General features: G+C 40.6%; 1 protein-coding gene across 1 annotated transcript; it reads left to right on the forward strand.

Moving 5' to 3' along the window:
• Positions 1-7,604: 7,604 nt before the first annotated feature.
• On the forward strand, positions 7,605-26,124 carry satb1a (SATB homeobox 1a). Its single transcript, XM_055058961.1, has 11 exons — positions 7,605-8,040; positions 10,660-10,877; positions 10,989-11,165; positions 11,276-11,402; positions 14,602-14,725; positions 15,766-15,877; positions 16,214-16,752; positions 18,885-19,082; positions 19,926-20,081; positions 22,553-22,753; positions 23,325-26,124. Exons 2-11 carry the CDS (start codon positions 10,676-10,678, stop codon positions 24,210-24,212), a joined length of 2,724 nt encoding a protein of 907 aa, XP_054914936.1. The 5' UTR covers positions 7,605-8,040; positions 10,660-10,675; the 3' UTR covers positions 24,213-26,124.
• The last annotated feature ends 854 nt before the right edge of the window (positions 26,125-26,978 follow it).

Raw genomic sequence — 26,978 nt, forward strand, 5'->3', positions numbered from 1 at the left:
TCAAAGTTACCGAAGAGAGAGAGAGAGAGAGAGAGAGAGAGAGAGAGAGAGAGAGAGAGAGAGAGAGAGAGTCGTGCGAATGCGCGAGGCGCTCTCATTGAAGGTTCTGCCGAACCGGCAGGCGGGCGAGGGATCCGGTCCACTCAGCGCTACCGCGAGCACCCGGCTGGGGCAGAGAAAGGTGCACGTCACGCGCGCGGCCGTTTCACGGCTGCCTGTGGTGACGAGGGAGGAAGCAGGAAGTTAGGCGATTTGCGGCTGCAGATATCACCTCGTGGCCAGAGGCGACGGAGGCAAGACTGAAACTTTTCTGCCGTCGGCGCGATAATTGCGTGACCAGTTCCTGCTCCGCCAGGACGGGTGCGAGTAAAGTTGCCAACGTTCACGGTGCGTGAATATAGGCATAAACACGTTTAAAAACAGGGCTGTGGTGGGCTTTGTTTACACGGCAAGGGAAAAAGAGAGAGTGAATAAGATGCATCACAAGTTTATGAGAATAAGAAGGCAGTGCAAAGTGATTTACGTCATAAAAACACATCGACTATTTAAACACTAAATGTTTTGCCAAATGTCGCTGTTACACGTTAGAACGTAAACTCACACTTACGTAGACTTTGAAAGACTTTGGAAACGTTTACGTAAACTATACTCGCAGAATTGCGTCATCGCTCCCGGTGCTCATCGGGATTCCCTGAGTTTTCATCGCCACCTGCTGGTCAGAGGTGTAAACGCTGCGCGTGGAGCTCATGCTTCTCGAGAAAGGCTCGGTTCAAAAATGATGGCTGCACAATGGCGCCCCCGTGTGAGCAACTGGCTGCAGAGACGGTTCTTTGAACACATGTTCAGAATAGAAACACCTATTTCTGAACAAATTAACTTGTTTCTGTTCTGTCACACAGGAACAACCCTGAATGAATTGACAGTCTGTTCCAGGTCATATTGTTTATCCTGAAATGTTGTTTTTTTTTTTTCTTAAAGGAGATAAACTTAAATCCAATTACAGACTCTTAGCCCTCTGAAGCCTTTTGAGTAAAGATGTTAGAAGGCTCTTTAGATCTTGGTTTGATAATAATAAATGTTTCTAGCAGAGGGAGCAGCATCTCCCGGAACAGATTTTAATCCCATGTAGAAATCTTGACATGACAATGAAACGGTTTGAATCACTGAAGACATGGAAAGACATGTCTGAAGACACGACTGAATGAAACTGTCAATTATGAATGACAATTCAAACATTTGAATGACAATTCATACATTAATTCATTTATAATAAAAAACAGCCTGGGGAAATAATATAATTCATGTTTTAATAATTTCAGCTATTTATGTAAATCTGAAATGTTTGACTATTTCTGGGAGCTAATTTTTACAACACATTTCACTTGTGTGTGTGGTTGTGACCTTGACCAGGGTTCACTTGCACTTCTTTTTCAGATGAAGGAAACTGTTAGGAAAATTATCATCTTAGTTCATTTGCTTTTATTTGAATGGTTATGTTTTCATGTCATTCTCTGTGTTGTTTTCTTTCCTTTTCTTTTATGCTATATTTTTAACTGTCTGTTAGGGTTTTCTCTTGAGGCTTGGAGATGTCTCACACATTTCTGTGTTACGAGCCACATTGATCTTTATCTGTACCCTGAGAGTGGTCATCCTTGTGTCCTAATTCCAGAACATCCTGTGGGATAGTGCATTGGTCAATTGTTGTCATGAATGTGTGAAAAAGCCAACTTCCTTGTGTAGTCACATAATAATAAAAGGCAGTTGGGGACTGAGAGCCGACGGGGTTGATCTCAGACAGCGTTTGGCAGCATGTCGGGCTCTTCTCCCCTTTTCTGCGGAAAAGTAATTTGTGTCTTTGGTTGATGCAGGTTGGGGAACAAAATAAACCCAACAGAAACTCAATTGACCTCATTGCTCTTGCAAAATCTCCAGGGTCATCACTGTTGGCGTTTATATGTGGGAGCATTTACTATTGATCTTAAAATAATTCCAAATTCTGCGTTTCTTCCGAAACAACAGAGATGTCATCTAACGTCTCTCGCAGAAACACATGTGCAATGCTGGAACAAGTATCGATAAGCCTCGACTTGACCCTTACAACCTCAGATATTTTGTTTTTAATTCACACAACAGTTCTGATCAAAACAATGTTCTGCCGTGAAGAAAAAGAAAAATAATTGTTCACAATGTCACTGAGAAAATTGAAATTTATAATGTAGACACATTCGGACCACCAAAAATCATGGTTACGAGTTTTTATAGGATATCTCTGCCTAATAAAACAAACTGAGTAAAAGATTCAGCAAATATTGAGAAGCGTCACGGCTTCATGCAACAGACCATTCACCTATGCTGTGGAAATGGGGGGAAAAAAACCCCGCCTCCATTCTAGATCAGCGACACCAAATGCTATCAGTCAGGCTCTGTGACTCCTACTCAAATCCTCCACAAAACAAAGAGGCTGCACCTGCGGTGATGTCAAAGTTTAGTCATCAGGCGCTCCGAGGCTCACCGCAGCAAAGCAAACATCCGCTGAGCGACTTCAGACGAGCTCACAAACATTCAAACAAACCCATTCGGGATGCGCAGTTAGAAATCTGTGACTCACGCCCCCGAGGCGAGGCACCGAGAAGTAGCTAAGCACCACTGAGTTACTTCCATGAACGTGGCGGCTAATAAGATTAAAACTGACAGCCAACAGACAGGGATGTTTCACCTGACTAAATAAATAGCTAATGCATCATTTAATCCTGATCACTGTTCCAAAACGCTTCATCTGTACATGTGTGCCATTATTAGGTTCAAGACTGAAGGGGAAGTTGAATCAAAGTTAAGTTTCTGTTGCCTAGACAGAAACTTTATGAAAGCTGCATATTTTAGAGTGTGCTTGCTCCAATTTGTCTCTGGGGTTCCTTCAGTTTTCAGCCAAAGTATATTTGAGGCTACGTGCAAAAAGCCCACTTGCGCTGACTTACAGGGCTGTCTTTGCTGTAGAGGCAGTGAGCTAAATTCAATATTGGGATTTCTTTTTACTTACTTTCTCTAGATGGGCGAATCCTACGTTCAGCGGTCTTCCCAAAGCTAATAACCTTTCTGAAATCACAGGTTCGACTTTCCAGTTTCGAAACATTTGGAGTGATTTTCATACTCTTTCATCTTTTACTGTTTGCAGGGGGGAATGATTTCAGTGAGTCACTTGTTGCTTTAAGCATCGAGAGGTCACTTAATGCTTGATGCTTAGGGTCAAACACTTCTGCTCTTTCAGGTGGTGTCAAGGCAGGGCTGCACCTCAGGCCTGTTCACAAAAACGCTGCAAGCATAACATTTTACAGTCCTAGGATCACCACAACCCTCTTTTGCTACATCATCCACAGGCTGTAGTGTTAGTAGGTGAAACTGTCATATAAAAAAAGTTCCGGTTCCTTGTTTTCAGAAAACAATGTTTTGGAGAGGCGGCGTTCTGGAGTTTTCAGGGAACGAGCAGCGAGCGACGAGTCTCTCCACGCACGCGTCCAACCTGCCAGCTTCGTACTCGCGCGCTCTTTGCGCCGCAGCACGCGAAACAGATCTGAAGCATCCGCGTGCGAGAAACACACGCGATCGAACGAGAGCGAAAAGGTCGAAAGGCGGAATGCAGACGTAAATCCGCGCCCAACACGATCCCTCCACCCATCTAACAGCAGCAGGCTCACTAACCATATCATGAGTTTGTAATAACCGCATCACATCCGAGGCGAATGAGGCGGAATGAAAATCTAACCTAATTTGGGGGGGTTGGCGGTGGTGATGCACGGCTGTGTAAGTAGCGGGGTGTCCCCCGAGACAGAGCTCCAATCTAGGGAGCCGTGCGCCGCGCTCGTAGCATGCTCTGTGAGCGTGTAATGGTCTTAATTATCATTTGGCATGCCAGCCTCATCAACGCTGCGTCGAGCCAGCGATAAAATAGCAGAGCTGAGTGTGACGGGGAGGGAGCGCAATTCGATCACATAAAGATCGCGGTGGTGACGGAGACAGACACAGAGCAGCGGGAAGATAACTTTAGAACGAGCCGAACTTTGTCGGCAGCGCACCTCGAGGTGGCGCACGTGGGAAGACGCAGGCCCCAAACACAGGCGCACGCGCGCGCGCGCACGCTGGCAGGGGCTGCTGACTGACGTCTCTCTCACTGAATTAGTCACGATGAGTGATGTGTAACCAGCCGTGACTCGTTCTGGCTGGGGAGATAGTCTAATTCACTTTGTTTAATTAGTCAAAAGTAGTTGAGCATTGGCTGCTCCCTCTCCCCAACCCCCTTTATGTTGCTCAGTGTCTTCCCATCTATGGCGAAAACAAACCTGCAATCACACCTGCTGGGGTTTCAGGAGGACTTGGGTGGGGGCAAACAAAAGGAGCTCTGAGTGCCTCGAGTTCTCTTCCACCCGACACGCTCACTACATCTGGCCTTTGGATTCCTTCGCAAGAATCCTTTGGACCACATTTGAGAGGGGAAAGTGCATCTCAACAATGTGGGGACTTGTGCTGGTGCATGGGGATTGAAGTCTATTGGTTCTGCAAACAGGAAGAGGAAGATTTTTTTTAATGCCATTTTTAGTACATCCTTAAACGGTATAGATGATTTAGGTTTTTTTTTGTTGTTGTTGTTTTTGTTGTTTTTTTTTAATACATTTTATTTGGTCCTAAAATTTGTCAGCACATCTCGGTGAGTATATTTCGACAATTCGATGCACTTCATTACTTTATGAGAAAACATATCAAACATTTGGATCCTTTTTTTTGGATTTTAAATCCTGCATTACGTTTTTACCACACATTTGAATGAACATTGAGCATTAAAGGGCTACGTAAGTCATACTCATATCTATTCTGCGCTGTGTTTTGATAACAATAACTAAAAAAAAATGTCAAGAGAAGCAAAAAAATATTCAATAATTTAATAATTATAGCCTTGGAGCAATGGTACATGATCATATTTTTAGGGAGGTTTTCTGTTTGACCTTTCAGTCGATTTCAGATCTGACATTTTATGTTTTCATATTTGACATTTCATGAGTTTAATCTCTCTGATATGCATTCTACGACCTTTTTGTTTGTGTCTGTGAGCATGGTGTGCCGATGTTTGTACATAGGTTGAATGTAAAAGGGGAGTAGACGTCTCAGAGCATGACACAAGCAGTAAAAAGTAAATAAAAACTGTCAAAAAAAAATCAGTAGGACATTTCCATGCCCAGTCAGTGGGTAGCAAGCGCCCCCTTGTGTTGGGAACCGTGTGGCACTAAAGGAAATGTGGGCACACTAGCAGATGGCTGATAAAGTTAAAGTGGGCATCTGATACACAGCTTCCAGTTCAGAGCTATAAGGTAATGAGCTCTTTCTGAGATTTTAAGTTGACTAATATGCGTTTTGAGCATTTATGGTTCCAAATCAAAAACTCTCCGACGGGTTGGAGACGCGCTACATTGTTCTAAATTAAAATAAACTTGTTATGAAACACAATTTGCATTGATGCGAAAACACAAAAGCAAGTATTTCCATTGCTTTTGGCATGATGCAATCAGCCTGTGTATGTGTGGATTCTGCTCAGGTTGCATGAGAACAAAAGGGTTCTTGTTTCATATTTAAAGGACCTACTTGGGGTTCTAAATATAACCCAGTTAGACACCTTGTGTGAGTCCTAGTTACAACACAACAAATCCTGGACCCAGGTGGGTTCCACTTATCGAGATCGAACCTATATAGTTAAGTTAACATGGACCTATTGTATCCTTGTTTGTAATAGAGAAACATTTATTCTATTATTGAAAGAGGATGAGGGTCTAAAGTGTTTATAAAACCTTTGTGTTAAAAATATCTTTAGATGTTGCCCCACAAAATGCTTGTTGCAGATTTGGTTTTGTTGGTTGAGTGCACTATACAAATACATTTTGGAGGAATATTGGCCATTAGAAGCATATTAATTTTAATCAAGCTTATTGGTTTGGTGTGGGAAATGAATGAGACCCCCCGATTAGAGAGGATCTTTTGGGGAATGGCACAGAGAACTGAACACACGATGGATTAGGGAATTGGCAGATAGTGCAGCAAGGGGTTGTTTGTCGAGGTAAATGAGTTTGCGAGCCTTGGACCATCTGTCTCTAGTGGTTGGGATTATGTTTTGTCCCTTGGATGGTAGAAAGCAAAAATGGCTACTAGGAGGATGTGAGACTAAAGGATATAGCTGGCAAAGTAAAAGGTTGAATGTTTATTCATTTTTTTTGTTTATTTTTTGTCATATTTATCTTGTCCACAATCTAGACAAGGCAGGAGAAACTCCTTAGCATATTTCTTGAAGTAAAATCAACAGTGGAGTGAGAAGAGACCTCGGATGCATAGTCAAGTGCAGGACTTTCTGAACAGATGGGAGCACTAACATAAAGTCGATTGAAGAGGCTATTATAAGGTTTGGGTCAAGACAGAGCTTGGCTGATATGTCCCAAGAGAAAACGCTAGGATGGTAAGTAACAGTGAAGTTAAATGTAGGTGACCAATGGGACAGACGAGGGTTAAGCCTGTTAGCTGACATTAATTATGACAAATTCTTGTGGTCAGTGCAGATTGCTATGTAAAAAGAAAGATGCAGCTTCATTACACTATATATATTACATTATTATTCATTACACATCATACATTCTCTCTGGGAACATCAGACTGCAGTAAAGTAAAACATAAGGATGACGCTTTTGGTACCAGATCTTTTAGGATAAGAAATCTCCCCTCCAGACTCACCCATTTCAAACCAGGATCTAACTGGATCCAAACTGGTACCTTAGAAAGTAATATGGGTTCCTTAAATGTTGGGCCACCTTCAGGTAACCAAGACAAGGGGCTTTTGATTGAGCTGCGGTTTGAGGTTTTGGCAGATGGTTTCATCGGTGAGGTTGTGTGTTTAAATGTGTGCGACGGGGGAATGAAGTTCAGCCCAAATTTAGATTTCAAACTATTTTTATTTTACTAAAAGGTTTATTTCTGACGGGAAATGAAAAAGGGGGCATGAAGAATTATTTATACTCTTTTAAGCAACCAATGGGTTGCTCCAAGCCTTTGGGGTTGGAAGGCAGCATGACGGGACACAACTCCCAATCAGAAGAAAAATATGCTGGTGACAAAAACAAAAACAACTTCCACATTTAAATCTGCCAGATTATAATTTAATCAGCTTTTAAAAGTTAAGTGCAAAAAATTTACATATATGTGTATGAGATAAATATATATAGATATATAACCTGCAGGATATATCCTCTTGCCCTGCTGCGGTTTGTCACCACGGAGGGTTCCAACACCCTAAAGACAATGAGCAGAGCGTGAACAGCATGCTGCAGAAAAAATAATAAATAGATTTATGCGCAAATGTCACATTTAATACAGTTACCGCGCGCGCGCGTGAATTCATTATTACACCATATGTTAATGCAGCTGCTTCTGTGTAATTCTGACTGTGTGTGTGTGTGTGTGTGTGTGTGTGTGTGTGTGTGTGTGTGTGTGTGTGTGTGTGTGTGTGTGTGTGTGTTGGAGCGGGGTGGGGGCAGTGGGTCTCTTCCTCCCTTTCTTTTTCCGCGTATTCGCGCTTTGAAGTGAACCAACAACTACTGTCCTGGAGTCAGCGGGTGCGGAGCCTCGAGCGTGGTCGGTCGGTCGGTCGGTCGGTCGGCAGGTCGGAGGAACCTCGCGGTGCATTGTTCCATTTTCTGCAGCCCGATGCAAGGAGATAGAGCAAGTCCCGGAGATCTGGATGGGTGACGGGAGGTCGTCCTGAACTTGTACCGAACCCAATTCACCGTTCAACCAGCTGAGGAGCGAAGCGGCACCGTTCGATGTTAAATCGGGGAATATTCGACTCAAGAGAAGGAAAACAGGGGGACCCACGAGGAGGAGAGCGCACCGGGGAGACGCGACTCTGCTCCTCGGCTGAAGCTCGGTTGAAGCGACCGAAACGCATGGATGGAGATGATTTCTGCCGGAGCGGGCTGTTGACGAACGATCGCACCTCGGGTCGCGCACAAACAGGTTGGTTTGACTTCGATCAAACTTCGTCCGGCGCCCAACAACCGGAGCTCGTCGAGACGCGAAACGTTGAACTGCATTTGCTGTCGGGTTGTTGTGCACAGCGACGCGCCTGGCGGTGACGCCTGGGTGTTTTACTGGAAACTTAGCCGGACTTTAGTCGGACGTGGGGGCTTTTCGAAAAGCGTTGCATCCGAAGGAAGGTCATAACCTTCAGCCTAAAGGACGTGTTCCGGGGGAAAAAAAAGATCGTTGGACGTGTCCGTAAAATAAGAGAAATGAATCCAAATTCACTATTCACTCGATGCATTACTTGCTTTACAATCTTTAAACTCTCAATGCTGCAGAGAAACCCCATGATCAAACCAGTAATTCAATACTTTGTCTTTTTCCCAAAGTCGTTTCTAACTTCCCATTTTATTTAGCATTTATTCTAGAAAAGTACTAAGTATTTAGTGGCCATGGTTGAAAGTATTTGTATTAGTTAAAATACAAATATTTTGAAATGGCACCTTTCAGATAAAAAATAATAATTCAAGAAGAGAAGATAAACACAGTCAAATTAGATATGATCAGAGACACACAAGCTATGTATTTGTATGGGAAGAATTCCCACTCAGCTACAGCAAACATTTGGTCGAAGCTGCTCTGGTCAGAGCAGACCAATGTTGAGCTTCTGGACCATATGCAAAATACTAAATATGGGGAAAAAGCTAACACCACACATAACCCTGAACACCCTCACAGTGAAACATGGTGGCGGCAGCTTCTTGCACTCGGAATGCGTTTCGTCTACAGGGATGGGGATGCTGGTCAGAGTCAAGGGGAAGATGAAATGGCAGAAGATGAAATGCTGGAGGCTGCAAAAGACTTGAAACAGTGACGACACAAGAAAACAGTCCTAAACATTTAGATTTACTAGATAGAGCAAGTTCATGGCTTGGAGTAGTCCAGCCAAAGTCCAGATGTAAGTCCAAGTGAGAATTATTTGTGGCTAAACCTGAAAAGCGATGTTTAGATTATGTCCTTTTTGGTCTCACCAAGTTTGGTCTCGTCAACGACTTTGTGTTCTACGAAGCACAAAGTCGTTCTGCAAAGTAGACTGGGCACAAATTTCACTCTCCAGGTGTTTCAGTCTGGTAGAAAAGATAAAAGATTTGTATAACCTACCTTGATCAAATTAGCACAATGTTTGGTATCGGTTCAGTTCTAAATCCTGGTTTCATCACCGTTCAATTTTACTTTCCCTGTTTAGATTTGAATTGGTGTTAGAACTTGCAAGGCCATGAAATCACTTCCTTTCTGCTTCATCAGTGATAAGGTTTTAGTCTATTTTAATTCAGGCAGTTTGATCTCTTGTTTAACCTGTCTTTAAGAATGACTTAATTACAGAGGAGTTTGTGTTTGTAGATGCTGGCTGGTTTATGTTGGTTGTGTGTGCTTCTTTTGTTTAGGTAATCAGTCAATAGACATATTTTTATTAGTAACACAGAAATATTCAAATTTTGGGGATTAGCTCTCATTGATTATTCCATTATTATCTTTTTTTTCATAGATTTTAAGTAAATTTTTCATCCTGACTTCCTGATTTTTTTTTCTAGAAGTTGCTCAGTGGGAAGGAAACAGTTCCATGAGGTTTTATGAGGCTCATGGATTTTTCTACAGTAAAACAATTAAACAGAGTATAACCTTGCTCCAAGACTCTGGTCATCTTTGCACTAACTTGAAATACTGCTGTACGTAATGCAGTGGACAGCTGATTCCAGAGCTGAAATTGTATTACACATGAAAGCAGCCATATATAAGCTCTGGGCTGATCTCACTCCTGGCAGACAAATGGACAACAGGAAAATCTTGTTCTTTGAGCAGATTAGTCCACTTTATCAAGGTCTTTTATCTGTGCCAGTGGGTGCCTGCTGCTGTGCCCCATTATTGTAAAAGTCAAACGTATTTCATACTACTTGCAACTAAAGCATGGACTCAAACAGGAGAGTTACAGAAACAAGAACAAACTTGTTGTACAGCTGAACATGGACCTCTTTCCAAGGTTTTTCATCTGTAAGTTTGGACATGTCTCTTTGTTTTAGGATGCAAACTGTAGTCAACCTTTCTTGAAGCTGCTTTTGGAGTAATTTAATTGCTTCTTCCTCTCAGAGTGGCCTTTCAGCCCAGGTTTGTTAAGATCTTTATTCACTGCAAATGACTCAACTCTCTTGCCTGCTTCGCTCAGCTGCTTCCCGAGATTTGAAGCTCATTATATGTACAGAACAGTTTCATCTCTGGAGCACAAAACACATGTCTTTCCTGAAGAAAGTTGTTGTTTTGGGGGGGGTTTATTCGCGCTTAGCTATACATTTCTCTTCCAGATACAGCAACATAACTGAATTATTTTTGATTGTCCTATGATTGAGACGTGTGTGTGTTTAAACTTCCACAGATGCTTTTCCATTTTATTTACTTACTATACTTACTAATCAGAAGCTTCCAAAATATATTGTATTCAGGTTTTGATAAAATGACAGTGCGTGAAATCCTGAATCAACATTGAAAAACAATCTAAAGCATACACAGGCTTTTGAGCTGAATTACATTCATTCTGATGTTCAAACATCTCTGTCTAAGAAGTGTGAAACCACAGATGGATCCACTGTGTGATGGAATTAAGAAAACCGACTCCAGTGATCTGGCTGCAAACTCTCGGCCCCCTCCGGCTAAGATGGCTCGGTTGGAGCAACACAACGCGGGACCCACGACCCCAGAAAGGACGAGACAAGGGAGTCCTTTGCCTAACAGTCCCTGCCCGACCCAGAAACCTGCCACAGCAAGTTGGCACTCCAAAGGTACCTGGTCACAATAACGACAATAGTAATCATAAAAAACGTCAACTCGAACTTGTTCCTCTGCAAGTTCACGAACTTCTTATGTCAAGTACTGTGCGTCTGGTACCCCAGGAACCCTGCTGCCTGTGTTCTGTGTGGTGGAGCATCAGGAAAGTTCTGTGGAAGCAGAGAGAAGAGACGAGCACGCCGAGTTCGTGTTGATCAAGCGGGATCTGCTGTTTAACCAGCTGACAGAAATGGCCCTGCTGGCGCTGGGGTACTCCCACAGCTCTGTAGCGCAGGCGAAAGGTAAGCAGCGCACACAGACACACGCACAGAGAGCACACGCACATTTGTACAATTTTAATTTTCTTTCTTTTTTTGTGTGTTTTTTTGTTGTTGTGCGTATGAGTGTGTAGGTCTGATCCAAGTCGGCAGGTGGAACCCGGTGCCTCTGTCCTCTGTGACTAATACTCCTTATGCGACAGTGGCTGATATGCTGCATGATGTTCACCATGTTGTTACACTGAAGATCCAGCTTAACAGGTAGATAATGAAGTTACATTATTCTTCTATGCGCTATTTTTATCTGCAGCTATGGACAGACTTAATGAACGTACTTTCACTCGCCCTTTATGCACTTACTCTTTAGCCCTTCCTTTGAAGTCACTGGCAGCATAAAAAAAAAAGATCCCAAATCATCATCGTTACGGATTTCCTTACGTCAGTGGAAAACGTGAAAGTCATGTTTCATACAGATTTTATATGCATGGTTACATGTCAGAATGAACTTCATTCGCTAAGTTTGTGCACATAATCAAGGACTTTGACTTCTGCTTTGCTCTCAGTAAAGACATTTAAATATAAATATGTGCAAACTCAAAGGTAACTAGTTTATTTTTTTATATATATATACAAAATGGGAAGATATGGTTGAATTAGTGAAAATATGCATAGTGTCAGTTTGTAGGATGAACATCGAAACCGATTCTGTCCATGAGGTCTGCAGAGACGTTGGAAGCCGTTTTCTGACTCTAGTCTTGTACAAGTTCTGGATGGAGGGAAGTGTCAGCCCTGATGAGCCTCTCTTGCAGACCTGATTTGTTCATTGCTGTCTGATCCTCTCCTGCTTTGTGACTGAGCCGAACCGCACAGTGGACAGGATGGATGTCTGTGCTGAATCTGCTGAATAATGCCAGTGTAGAGCAAAAAAAAAAAAACACCTGTTGTGCAACAGTACATTTGGTTTGGCTATTAATAAGTGGCAAAAGCAATTATTAACAAAGTCAGCAATTTTAATCATCATTACCAAGTCGGGGCACTGCCTGATTATTGGGAAATAATAGCCAAATACCTTCCAGTCTCAGTTTTTGTTCTATAAATATCTGCCTGGTGAGGTGTGGTGTCATAAGATGATAGATGAAGAGTTAAGTTCAGCAGTGATGTTCTGAAACAGTAAGCTCTGCACACACCTACAGTACAAAGACAGACACCTTCTCTCCAAATATGTATTAAGTTATGAACAAAATGCTTCGACCTTCAGTTGAAATACTTAATTAAATTCTCTGCCTGATCTAGTAACTCCTAACTAAAGTAAAGTAAAAATGAAGGGTAATAAACTTCCAAACTTTCAAAAGTTAAACAGCAAAGGGAACAAAAGAGACTAACACTAATAACAATTTAGCTTTTATCCATTAGCGACTGAGATAATTGGCACAATAACTTGTTTTTGGTAAGAAAGCAGGAAAAAATACAAATTAAATGGGAAAAAAATAACTTTACCAAACTATTGGTGAGACTTATTCCACTGACGTTTCAATTAGCGTCAGCTATATTGGCTCACTATTGGCCTGCTCTGGTCAAGTATCAATAATGCAAAAACCTGATAAAAAGAACAATATTAAAATTGATCATCAACAGAGTCAACAAAATAGTTGTATTTTTGTGTATTTTGCAATGCAGGCTAAAGATTCCCAGAAATCCATTGGGGAGTCGCAACCCAAGTGAAAAATTCTCTCTAGATATTTATAGGGCAGAACCATTTTTATGCTCAAGCCATCATACTCAGCCAAACACAGGCCTGCATTTCTAATCTGTACGCAAGCGCCAAACAGAGCTGGACTCAGAAGGTCAGAGGACAGATGTTGGATAAAAAAAAATAAAAAAGACACAACTGATATGCTCATAAAATATCCGGTTATGAGAACCCATAAAATGTCAGGCATTACAATCTCCAAAAGCACCAGATGCTGAATGCCAGAAAATGTCATTATTTACTAGTGTGTCCAAGACAACCTGCAAGGCGTAATTCACTAGCTACATTTTCGGCTTGCATTTACACATACCTTTCCAATAATCGGGACGGAAGCCGTTTGGTTTTTGTACCTTTTTTACTCTCCCTTCAGACTCTCCAACATTGATTTCCAAGTGGAAAGCGGTAGCTTTGTCTGTGTGCTGACTTTTAAAAGTACTGATTTTAGCAGCAGTTCCTGCCCCCAGTGTATCTCCTTGAACTCCTGAATATGCTTTGTTTCACCACACTTTGGAGGCTTCTGCTCATTCCCTGCTGCCAGTGTGCCTTTTTATAACTTTTTTTTTTTTTTACTTCAACTCCAACCTTTCTGTGAAAGGCCAGTTTCCTTAGCAATGACCTTTCATGGTTTACCCTCCTTGTGTAATGTGTTGGTGACTGCTGGACAACTACGGTATTAAGTCACCAGGCTTCTCAATGGTTGTGTTTGCCTATATAGCATGACATGTCTGCATAAATATCCTTTTTTTAAGTAATATTTTTATTTTCTGCGAAATCGAATTTTATTATTTCATTAGCTCTAAGCCATCATTATTTTCATACAAATAAACTGTAGAAATATGTTGCTGTATGTGTAATAAATATGTATGAGCTTCACTTTTTGGATTGAATTGCTGAAGCAAATTAACAATTGATGAAATACAGTTTTATTGAGAAGCTCTTTTAGTTAAAGATTACATTGAACTTATTGAAGTCATAAAAAATTAAGTGAGAATTAGGAAGCATTTCCCTCTGTTCTTAAAGCTTGTTATGAATAGTAGAGTTATAAAACAGCAATGCCAAACCACAAACTGAAGCACATTACCACGTGTGAAAGGAGCAGAGTTCTTTCTTCTTTTTCTTTTTATTAGCTTTTCCCTACTCCAATTAGGAAATGACTGATTTGTCTAAGGAGAAAAGCACACTGCATTAAAAAAGTCTCTAATTCACAGTAAAATACTGGCAGCTCTTGTTGAAAGTAAAATCTTTAGTTTAGTCCTGAACTAAAGAACTGAAGGAAAGTGACAAAAAAAATAAGATATGAATACAAAGGGAACGACGCAAGAGACAAAATGAGAATCTAAGCAAAAGAACAAAACACAAGAAGGAGTTACGTAACACCCTTGAAATTTTCTGGCGTTATCTACTGTTAGCATAGCAAGCGGACGTCACAAGATTTCTCTCTGTTTACATAATCGAAGCGTCGGAAAGAGGAAAGCAGTGTTGTTGGACATTAAAGTCAGCTTGTCTTAGAGACGGTCAGCTTTCTTTGTTGAAATTTTTAATTCTGTTTGATTCTTCAAATTTCATAATGCGTTTCTTTTTTTTGTAAGTGTTTGTCTTCACACTTTTTAAGGATTAATTTCAAACCCTTGTCTTCTTTTTCTGCCCGTCCACAGTACAAACTGCCTACAGTACACTAGAAACATTTTAGTTCTTTTCTTTTTTTTAAAGTTGTCCCAAACTGGAAGACCTGCCACCAGAGCAGTGGAGTATCTCCAATGTGAGAAATGCTCTGAAGGAGCTTCTTAAGGACATGAATCAGAGTTCCTTGGCCAAAGAGTGTCCGCTTTCCCAGGTATGACGCACCAAACTCACACCTTGACGAATCACAAATGATTCAGAACAGCTAAAATCAAAGTTATTTGATTTGCTAAATCACGAAACGACTTCACATTAAAAACATACACGAGTCACACACAGACCAAACAAAGAAGAGGACAAGCATTAAAAGAATATGCATGTGTTTCCCTTGGCCTTCATGTTTCTGTGTGTGTTTGTGAGGCTGCGTTTATAAGCTCCTATGAGGTCTAATAAATTTGCAGGAAGTCAAGATGCCGGGGTTGATAAGGTGTGGGGGCAGGGTGCAGGAGAGAGAAACGAATAAAGGAAGATGGCTATCTCTTAAAAAGCCATACCGCCCAGGCTGCTGCCTGTCTGTGTCTATTGACTGTCTGCGTAGCCTCACCAAACACCTCAGACTATTTGTTCATCATTTGATATCTGTTTTCTATAGCCTATTAAAATGTTTCATGTATTCAATTTAGCACTAACAGCCAATAAATAAATAAATAAATAAAAGGGTCCGTTTGTCATTTAGTGAAAGTCTCATATGCATATTTCTAATTATCATTTTAGTCAATATTATATTGCCAAAGGGAACAGAGTCCAGTTTTTTAAAAATGGCTTCGATGTCAAATTCTTTTCCTCTCTGCAGCCTTAAAATCTGATGTGAACCATTTCCACACACACACTTTCTAATTTGTGAGTGGCAGATTACAATAAAGATGTGAAGATGAAACACGTAATCAGATGTAAAGAGTGCACAGGATCGTCTTCAGGGGGTGGGGGAAAGTACATCATTTACTAAAAGACAGACATTGTCTGTGATGACCTCTAGTGTTTTGTTTGATTGCACACACATGCTTGCACACACCCGCGCGCACGCTGAACTCACACACCGACACACACATCTGTCTTTATTATGCTGTGTACCTGGGGGTCTTTTTAATAACACGAATCTGAGTTCATTAATATCAGATGAGTGAGCAGCTGAGGCACTCAGGCCGCCCAAAATGTAATAAATACCTTTTGTTTTCTCCCCCCACTGTGTTTCAGGGAATGATATCGTCTGTTGTAAATAGCACTTACTATGCAAATGTATCGGCTGCCAAGTGTCATGAGTTTGGTCGATGGTACAAGCACTTCAAAAGGTCCAAATGCCACAAAGGTAAGAGTTTTTATTAGCCGTTCTAAAAATGTGAATTTTGAAACTTGAATTTGTTCCACTAATGTATTTAGAAAATGCAGTTAAACCTTACCGTTCTTTAATTGCACAGTGTTCAATCATTCATTTAATTCGGTTCAGTTTAAATTGACCCATTTAGAGTCCATTTGATTTTAAGGAATCAAATCCTTCTTTCCTTCTGAATACATCTTGTCAAAACTCGCATGTTGACCAAACAGAGCTCGCAATACTCATCCTGACATTCGTGTTTAGTTTGGTCCCTTTTTTTGGTTTTATGACAACACATAAGCCCATTTGTTTTTTTCCTTTTTTCAACAGATGAAGAGTGCTTTTCTGAGCAACCCTCAGATATTACGCACATCCAGCAGCCAATCCCAAGCAGCCCCATCGATCAGAACTCCAACCTCCTTTTCCCTCATGGATCAGTCGCCAACATCTGTGGTCGGCCATCGCTCGGTCTTCACCCTCCCGGGTTGGTCCCGCAACCTCTCAGCTCCCAAATGGTGAACCAGCAGCTGATGATGACCCAGTTTCTCAACCAGCAGTACGCCGTTACCCGCATGCTAGCCGGCCAGGGTCTCTCTTCTTCGCCGCAGCAGTATCTCAACCATCCCCCAGTGGGAAGGCCTCCTGCCAAGGCCTTTTCCAAACCCTCTGATTCTCAAGCATCACAGCAGGCACAGTGTGGTTCTGGAGGGTGTCCAGCAACAATGCCGCAAAATCAAACGGGGGCTGCGATGTCTTCAGTAGCACCAACAGATGTGCCGAGTGACATCTACCAGAATGTGCGAGAGGAGCTGAGGAGAGCGGGCATCTCCCAAGCCATCTTTGCCCGAGTGGCCTTTAACAGAACCCAGGTATTATAAGATGGATGTGCAGAGGGAACGTTGGCATAGTTTCGTGTTAAGGGATTGTGAAAAATAAAATGCTAATACTTTGTTACATCTTTGGAAACATTAAAATGTAAAGAGGATGGCACAACTTCTAACCTTTCCATCAAGATTAATAAGTTACAGAAGCAGCCCAACTATGGAGAGGCTTCAAAGATCCACTGCTTACAGAATCTACAGCAGAGCCATTTTTATAAGAAAAACACAAAAACTAATATTTTCATTTTGGCATGACCTGTATCGGGAATAGAAAGCATTTGGAGAAGATGCTCTGGTCAGGTGAGACCAAAAGTAGAGTTTTGCCCAAAATGCAAACCATTGTGTTTTATGGAAAGATCACACTAAACATCGGCCAGAAGACTCTATAATAGAGGTGGTATCATATTTTTCCTCGGCTTGAACAGGAAAGCTGCTCAGAGTCGATGGGGAAACAGGAGCAATAAACATGTATAAGTACCATAGTTCACTTTTATTTTAACCAGTAAAAAGGTTGAAAAACATGCATCCCTGTGTAATATTAAAGTTCAAGGGTTATGACCACTTTTGCAAGACTTTGTACTTTTGGCCTGCTGTTGGTGTTCCAGTAATGGTTATGGCATCTTGGTTCGCACACTGTCCTCGCCTCTGCTGCACTGACCCCCCCTCCCTCTGTGAACGTGTGATTCTGTGTATGTGTTTGTGCCAACTCTCTGCAGCACAAAGCTGGTGCCAGCAGTAAAGCAGCTGCTAGGCCAAGTAATCACAACCCCTCAGAGAAATGTTGTCTCGCTCTCTACCTCCTGCTCGATCTCACTGTCCTCCTATTATGCCACCTTTCACTCTGGCAACTTAGTTCCCTGCTCGCTTTACTCAATGTCTCATACAGAAAATATCTTTTTTTTTTTCAATCTTGTTTTTAGTGTCCTTCTTTGCCACCATGTGTTTGTGTCCAAAGCAACCTGGCCCAAATTCTTTAATTCCTAAATTTACCCTGGAAATGCAGCATTGTTATTACTATTATTGATACTAATAATAAATTATTATTTGCTATCCACCCCCCATGTTTTTCTGTTGCCAAGGGTCCTCTCGTGCCAGCCATAAGCATTAGGCTTGATGCCAAAACCCTATCTCAAAGTACAAGGCATGTTTGTCATTTGACGATTCACACAAAGACCCGTTTCTGTTTGCAAGCTGGAATTAGCTATAGGAGTCTCCAATGGTGATCCATTGTTGGAGAAAGCAGGGCGTTTCATCTCATGCTGTTTCTTTTGTCTTATTGGAAAGACAGGGTTGCTGTTTATTCACATGGCGCTATTCTTAAAGTGCGAGATGCGGATTGAAAATGTTCCAGATGTGGTCAATGCAGGGACACGTAAATAGGCTAAGGGGGCAGTGTCTCACATTAAGACAATGAGCTTGTAATGAAAAAAATAAATAAATCTGAAAAGGAAATGAAGAAAAATTATTTTTCACTTCAACAAAGTTGATATGTCAAAAATTATTTAAAACATTTAAGATTATTTAAGACATTTAAGCAATCAAACAAATTTGAAAAGCTTTCTGTATTTTTCCATTAATGTTTCGACAATTCATATTTGAGCTCCAGGCCTCTTAAATTTACCTGTTATGTAACTCTGCACGCGGTATGCTTAATTTCTGTTACCTTCTGATATTGAGTTTATGACCTACATTTTGGTCCAAGTGTGAAGATAAAACATAACTAAGACTAGCACCACTCGCTAACTAGCTTGTAGAGGGCCTAACTTCATCTTAAGTAAACAAACTGGTTCTTAAGCGTTCATTAATGCGACCCATTGTCATTAATATTACTGTACGGAATAATTTGCCATCTGGTTATTTATTATTTCATCTGGCAAAGGGAATCAGTGAAGTCTGATCAAGCTGAAAAGTTTAAAAATGATTCTCCATGAAGGACAGCTTATTATCTTTAGCCTAATGAGTTGAATCAGCATTTTTCACCCAATGTTTGGTTGAAATCTTCTGTCCAGGTAGGATTTGTATTAAAGAAACCCATTTATTCTTTTAGGTGAGATATCTGTTAATGCTTCTGTAACAAAACAAAAAAAAAATCAACCTACATTTATTTTTTTTTTTACTAGGGTTTACTCTCAGAGATCTTGCGTAAGGAGGAGGATCCAAAACATGCCTCCCAGTCTCTGCTGGTCAACCTGCGGGCCATGAACAGTTTCCTGCAGCTTCCAGAGGCTGAGCGAGAGCGCATGTACCAGGAGGAGAAGGAGAGGAGCATGACGGGTTTCCCACCCAGCTGCAACAACACGCCCCCAAGATCCACACAGGTCAGCCGGCACAGAAACCCCAAGAGATGAGAACAAAAGCCAGTCTTACAAACAGTCTTACTGCTTTGCAGCCATATATTTCTCTCTCATACCTTCAAGAGTAACACTAGAATAATCATTTCAGCATTCGGTCTATATCCTTTACTTTAAAGTGCATCTTTATTCACCATTAATATTCTGTGCCCACCTGATCATGTGGCTCACTGGCTGTGCAGTGACAGTACTAATCACTATAATACCTTTTTATTTTCCAATCCTAATTTGGCAAAAGCTTATCTGACTAACAATCGGTGGGCGACTGATAGACATTGAAAGAAACATGATCCAGCCTTACTTTCTGTTGAGGGAGGGCGGACGAAAACAATAATCGAAGAGAGCGCAACAAGTTGAAGCAGATGTTAACTGCGTTTGTGGCTTTTCCAGGAAAAAGATGTGGAAAACCCAGACACACTGACATAGGAGTACCTTCTATACTAAGGAAAAGACTGGAGCAAGTTAGCAACTGCTGCAGTGGCTTCTTTGTTCCCACAGTCTAAGCCTAAAGCAACATTCCCACTAAAATAGCTCCTTAGCAAGCTTAAGTTAATAGTTTAGTGTCACCAAAAACAGAAAAAGGTAAGAAGCACAACAACCATTTCCTCACTCGTAACCACAGATTTCTAGTTGAAGTAGTTTTCTTGCCTCTGCTGATGAGAGCACAATCCCACATATTGTGAAAAAAAAAATCTACATAATTGTAGCTCTGCAATTAATAACATTTTATTTGCTCACATTCCGAGAGTAATCCCTTTTTGTGCAGGATGCATTGAAACCGTTTCCCCTTTCTTGTCTGTTTCTTGCAAGGCGAGACTGTCACCGGTTACAGCCGACAGAGGGCTCAGGCCAGACAGTTGTGTTCTTAACGTCAGCGCCTCTATCTATGAGGAGATCCATCATGAGATGAAGAGAGCTAAAGTGTCCCAGGCTCTTTTTGCTAAAGTTTCCGTCTCCAAAAGTCAGGTAGGGGCTCTCTCGCACATTGCCAGCGAAAATCCATGAGCTTGTCTAAACCCAAACTTGTGCATAGCTTAACCACTCATTTTCATTGCCTGATTAAATGTTTAAATTTGGCATTTTTAGATAACTGCATGCTCTCATTTAAATCAGAAATAGCTAATGTGTGTGGAGAAAAGCCCAGATAATCATCCAGCAGCTGTGCTCTGCAGAGGACTATCGTCAGAGCATCAGACTGCTATTGTGTCCTAAATTATCGCTTTAATAGTCGATGTGCACACACTCACACAGCCTGCTTACGCACACAGACGTACAGTAAGACTGCACGCACCAATACACACTTGCACAGAAGCGCAAACTCACACAAATCCGCTAATGCAAACACACACGCGGGCATGATTCGAGTGTTTATTGTTCTCATTTTTATGGCGGCCCCATAAGCTTGTTATTGCCTTTTGTTTTGAGGATAATTTTCCTTCATAGAAAGAGGGGATTTGAGCTGTCTCGCTTTCCCTCCTTCGACAGTAGATCTACATTTTCTTTTTCATTAATATTATTTTTCTTCCATTTTTCTTGCATTCTGTCTTAATTTGCATCTATTTCTTGTTTCTTCCTTTCTGTTTAGTTTTATTTCCTTTGTCTTTTTTCTGTCCTTCCTTTTTTCTTTCTAAGGTCATCCTACGGTCATGCAAGTACAGATATGTAAGGCCCCCGATATTCTATTTCCCTTCTTTTTTCTCCTCTGCCTCTTATCTTTCTTCACTTTCTCCATATTGTTTGTGCAGTTTGTTCTCCCTTTTCCACTTTCTTTTTTTTCCGGGTTATCTCCGCCTCTTTTCCTCTCTCTAATTTGCCCAGTTATTTGGCAGACATTACCATGCTCAATCTCTCTTTCCTATCTGCACTGTGCATCTGGATGGCTTTCGGTGCTGAAACTGGGTTTCAGCCAGGTGTGTGTGTGTGTGTGTGTGTGTGTGTGTGTGTGTGTGTGTGTGTGTGTGTGTGTGTGCACGCGTGCGATTAACCCTGCTTCCAATCGTGTTGCCATTCATGAATAAAACTGGGCTTTATTCTTCTCATTTTCCTCAATCTGCCACTCACAAGTTTCTTCTGGGATGTCAAAACAATTAAGGCAGATAAGAGAATTTCAGTGGATTAGTGGAACCAAGAAATTCACCTTTTTGCTCATTTTTGTAACTAAGACAAGCATTATTTTCAGTTAATGTGTAAAGAAAATTAGAAACTATGCATAGAAACAGGAAAATCTTTTAGTTGGAGTTTTTTTAAAGTTCTCAAATAATAATCTGAAATGTGTGGCATGCATTTGTATCCACTCCTTTATTATGGTACCCTTAAATGAATGAAAATCCAGTCTCACTGACAGCCTTCAGTCATCATCTCTGTCATTAATCAATGAGTTATTGAGTTGAATGCTTTTCTTTGGCAGGGACTGGAAGTCTGAGTTGATGGGGAAGTCTTGTTTGTTATATTCAAACAAGAATATAATGCAAAGACACACCACACTTTTCAGATTTTATTTCTAAAAAAAAAACCCTTAGAAAATCATTGAGCATTCTCCTGTATATTCTGGGCATCACGCAGTTGTGGGAATCTGGACAGTAAGAATTCAAGAAAAGATGAAACGAGAAGTTCTGTCTTTATCACACAGTTGCAGGTTACGGATTTGTTCAAGGATAGCAAGAGTCACTTTTCTCAAACCACTGAACTTATACAGTCCCAGCGTCGCCTCTGTCCAGACCCACAATCTGTGTACGGACATCATCTGAGCATGCTCACATGACCAAGCAAACAGGCCACAGGATAAAATGTCAAATAAATGTCAGATATGAAATTCATAAAATGTCAGACCTGAGAACCCATGAAATGTCAGATATAAAATCACCTCAAAGATTACGTATTGAGTCTCAAAGATATCATCATGTACCAAAGAAATAAATTTAAGACACATCACTAAATGCATTTCCAGTATGTCTTGATAGTGCTACTTTGTGCTTGTTACATAAAATCCTCAAAACTATGACGACATTTCAGTTATCGACGTGAAACAGACGCAAGAACATTCAGCAGATATGAAGGCTTTTGCATGCAGGGATGATGCCTCCTGGTACCAACATGACTGCAGAGCAGTGCAAAAAGCACAGTGGTGTGGATGAGCGTTGACTATACTATAACTGATAGTATAGTGTAAATGTTATACGTATAACTAGTTTAACAAGATATAGTCCACCAGAAATTGCAAAACGTAGTTTATTTACAACGTTCTTTACTGCTTGTGTTATTCGGCCATATTGGATTTGAGGTCGGGGCTGGCTAAATACTTCAGGAAATAACAATAATTGGAAAATTGTAGCTTAAAAACATGAACACCAATAAACATGCTTTAAACAAAAATTATATTAAGCCAAAAAGAACCATTGCATATATTTGTATATCAATGTCGTCGCATGGTTTTGTAGGGTTGGCTGTGTGAGCTTCTGCGGTGGAAGGAGGATCCCTGCCCAGAGAACCGCACATTGTGGGAGAACCTGTGCATGATCCGTCGATTCCTCAGCCTGTCCCAGATTGAGCGAGATGCTATCTATGAGCAGGAGAGCAGCAGCATGACTTCCCAGCACAGTGCCGACAGGCTCACTCTGCTCCCCAACGACAGCGTCCTGGTAAGGCTGCAAAACGAGGACATCATTAATGCACACACAGATATTTTCCTTGAACACCAAATACAGATATTCCATTGATTTAGAAATCAATTGACTAGCAAAATCATTCACACTGGTGTCATATTGATAAATCATTTACTGTTTCCAGGAATGTTTTCAAAATACAATGCTAACTTGTACATGATGCACATACTGAAATATGATGGCGGCAATATCATCCTATTGGACAGCTTTTTTTGGAAATGGCACTGAAATTTTCAACCACATCGACAAATCTAGGAGCAATTCCAAATACTAATCAGTTCAGGCATAAATCTTTCAGTTTGCTGCTAGAAATCTGAAGGTGAAAGTGATTTATTTTATATATATATATTTTTTTCTTTTAACAGATAAATTGTACAGTATATATCAGATTATTTTAACCAAAGTCCCTTATTTCTTAATTTTTGCATTTGAACTGGGCCTGTTTAGTTAGATGCAAAAAATACTGATCACTGCATCTCCATTCATAAACGTATACTCGTTTTCCTTTTTTTTTTCTTTTTAAATCACTGTTCATTTGTCTCTACAGCACCAACGCAACTGCATGATGTCTCAGCAACATCATCTTCAACCCCATCACCCACTGCAGCCTGAGCCGGGTCTTGAGCTGTCTCCACCACAGCCCTGCGCTGCATCACCTGCCGAGTCTGAGGCCGGAGGCGCCTGGGGGCATTTCAGAGTAAAACTGCACAGCAGACCCAGCTGGGCTGACGAAAGGGAAGACAGTAAGGAATGGGCTGAAGGGGAGAGAGAAAATGTTTATAATTCAGGTGTAGAGTGGGGCATTACTGAAAGAGTGGGGTGCACTGGTAGAGATGGTGATGTGGAGGAAAGGGATGTGACCGTACACCTGGGAGGTCAAGATGACGTTAGTCGCAACAGGAAAAGTGAAAATGTTAAAAACAACATGTTCGTGACGAGATCTGCTATCAAGAGTGAGAACAACGGCAGGGTTGGAGTTTGCTCTGGGACAGATAATAAAATTATTGTTAAAGAAGAGGTCCAAGGTGATAGGTTAACGGTGTCTAATGACGCCCTGGGAATCCTGCAGAGCTTCATCCAGGATGTTGGCCTCTACCCGGACGAAGAGGCGGTCCACACCCTCTCCGCCCAGCTGGGTTTGCCCAAAGACACGATCCGCATCTTCTTCAGCAGCCAGGACTTGGAACAAAGCCAAGACAACAGCCGGAGTCCGGCGCACAGTCACGACGAACGGCAAGTCTGTTCGAACCCACACCTCCTCATGGCAGACTTAACCACCCAGGAACCGGACGTCACTGTGAAGGCGGAAAAGAAAGAGATCGGGGTGGAGAGAATTGGTAGAGACACAGCAAGTGAGGTTTCTATTTCACAGGAATCAGATGTTGCCACTCAAACATTTCCCCCAATGAAGGAGGAGCAGGAGAGCTACGTCTAAGACGTCCAAAACCTGGTTAGAACAAGCAATATTGTCTCTGTGAGCCCATAACAGATCTAATTGTTATTATGTCCACGAGTTAATAACTTGGCCACTCATGCATCTAATTTCAATGCAGTTGTCTGTGTTTTGATACAAGATAATAGGCATGTACTGTTACACACAGTAGAATATTACTTGGAATGCATATGACATGACTTCTGGAAAGTGTACATATATGTGGCTCTGGACATTCTTTGTTGTTGCAACCACATCTGGATAATATTTTCTTGCCGATGTTTAAACAACAAAAATTCCAGAGTTGATCGCACAGAGGACAAAAAAAAAAAAAACACACAGTAAACGTTTATTGTTGACATTTGAAGCATGTTAAAAATGCTCTGCTGTATTTATACATGTTTTTTTTTCTCCTATTACATTAACCAGTGTTATTGGTGCAGTCAGAAACTAGCTGTGATTTTTTTGTTTTTTTTTTGTTTTTGCACTTTCTTGAAGTATTTTAGGACTGTATTGCATTCTTAGAAACTGTGTTAAGTCATGTTAAAAGGGAAGAACTGCCTATTTTAATTCTAAGGCTTTATGCAGCAGCACAATTAAAAGTATTCTGGTCCTCGCCTATCAAGTACCAAAACTTTCACAGTACGATAAGTGAAAAAGTTGTCATACAAGTATTTATTTGTGGAAATACATTAAATACAAAAACAAATGCAGAAATAGTCCATCAAAGATCGCATTTAGAGTTACTTTGAGATGATTGGTCTTTAGTTGATTTATTATGCAAGTTGTTTCTAGTGCCACAGTGGGTGTTTAAATAATTTCATAAAAGACATTTAGCGCAGGAAATATGAAGTAATCAAATAAATACTAAAAGAAAACTGGTTTCATTTTTTATTTATTTTTTTTACATCTGACTGAGTCGATGTTTAATTTTTGATTTGCAACATTTAAATTGTCGGAATACTGAAGTAACATGACATATTTTAAATTTCTATTTTGCACCTATCACAGCTTTTTTGTTTTTAAAAATGCACTCAGCTGTGCAATTCTAACATATTGTTTATTAGAGAGTAGGACTTGAGGTCCATCATATTCACTGCATATTAAAACCAAGCCAAATAATACATCAAATTTTATTAATATTTGTACACCTAAAGATTCCAAAATGAACAGAAACAAGGTGTTTTGTTAAAGTTTAGGGTGTATTATAGTACACCAGTTTGATATTGGCTTGATTAAAAGGTTTTGCAAACCGAACTATCAACACAAATACCTAATGCCAACTTTTTAAGTCCAGAGGTAGGAGAGCCATGATTTGTGCTTTTTTGATTCAACATTGAGGTCCTGCCACAGAAAATTTGACAATCAAAAGTGAAGCTATACAGTATCTAAAACTTGAACCCAAATTTGGCAGACAATTATTCCAACCCCAGCAACAGATCCAAAAAAGGATCCGTGTTTAATAAAATACTGCTGTCATGCATGAGATGTCTTTTTATGTCAAAATGAATGAAATCTTGGGGCTAATCTGACAGAGAAATCGCATTTTTTAGACTTATTTTTTAACACATTACCCTATCAAACCCTATTTCCATCACTATTTTTTGCCCTGAAACAGGAGGTTAAAAGACTAAATGTTCTGATGTTTGTAAATGGCTCATGCATGTATAGTATATCTGTCAAAGAAGGTGAACCGATTCAACAAACCTCAACTTCTTAATGTTTAAAAGGATTTAATTGTTGCTAGTTGTCGGGACCAATAATGCCTGTTTGAAAGTGGCACTGCCTTCCTCTGTCTGTCCTTACCTCTTCATTATTTACCATCACAGAGATTTGTAATATGTTTGAAAGTACTCTTGTGATCTGGCTTTAATTTGTCCAATTTATTAAAAGTTGATTTTTGTTTTTCTCGTCATCTGTTGACTGACACAATACAATTCAGCTCTACACAGTCCTGTGAGGTTGGGGAATTAACATTGTTCAAATGAAGATGGTTGAACATGTTTGAGTGAAACAGCACAAAGCAAACATGAAACTTCACGATGGTGCTGACTGGAGGAATTTAAAAAATCAAGCAGAGTATCTTTTCTGAAAACGCCAAAAAGCCCATTACTGTTTCGTTGTGCTTATTGAAGAACCAGTTTGCTTACAAACATATTGTAGCTGACACAGTATACTTATCCATGCATTCATTTGCAAGTTTCTCAAATTATATTTTAACTGGAGCGATAGCCTACTTTTAAAGTTTCCACAGAGACCATCCTGACATTTGAGTGGACAGCTAACAAATAACAAAGAGACAAATGTCAAAGGCGTAACAAATGCTTTTATTTAGATCATTCATTGTTCAGTGTTGCAAAAAATGATTAATATTTATGTAAACTTCAAAGCTTATATCATTTATCACGATCTGTTGATCTGATTTAAAGTACAATTTTGTTTGCATCAATAACAAGTGGACAGCCGTGGATTACATTTAGTGTTAAATACTTATCAATTAAAAGCCACATTTATTTGCAAAAAGATTATTGACTGTGCCATCGATGATTTAGTTTAAATACTCTCAAATTAAATTGTGATTTTTTTTTTTCCAGTGGGAGCTTAAGCCGCTGCAATAAAACATGCATTTATTCTCATAAATGTTTATGAGGCTCTGCCACCAAATGCTCCTTGGTTTGCATAGTTTGGTCGTAGTTAGGAGGATGTGAAGCAACTGATTTGCAGCAAAGTCTGCAAGTCGCAACATTTGGATCACAATAAGAAACGATT

Source organism: Poeciliopsis prolifica, unplaced genomic scaffold (genome assembly GCF_027474105.1).
Source record: "Poeciliopsis prolifica strain line A6 unplaced genomic scaffold, Auburn_PproV2 SCAFFOLD052, whole genome shotgun sequence".
NCBI lineage: Eukaryota > Metazoa > Chordata > Actinopteri > Cyprinodontiformes > Poeciliidae > Poeciliopsis > Poeciliopsis prolifica.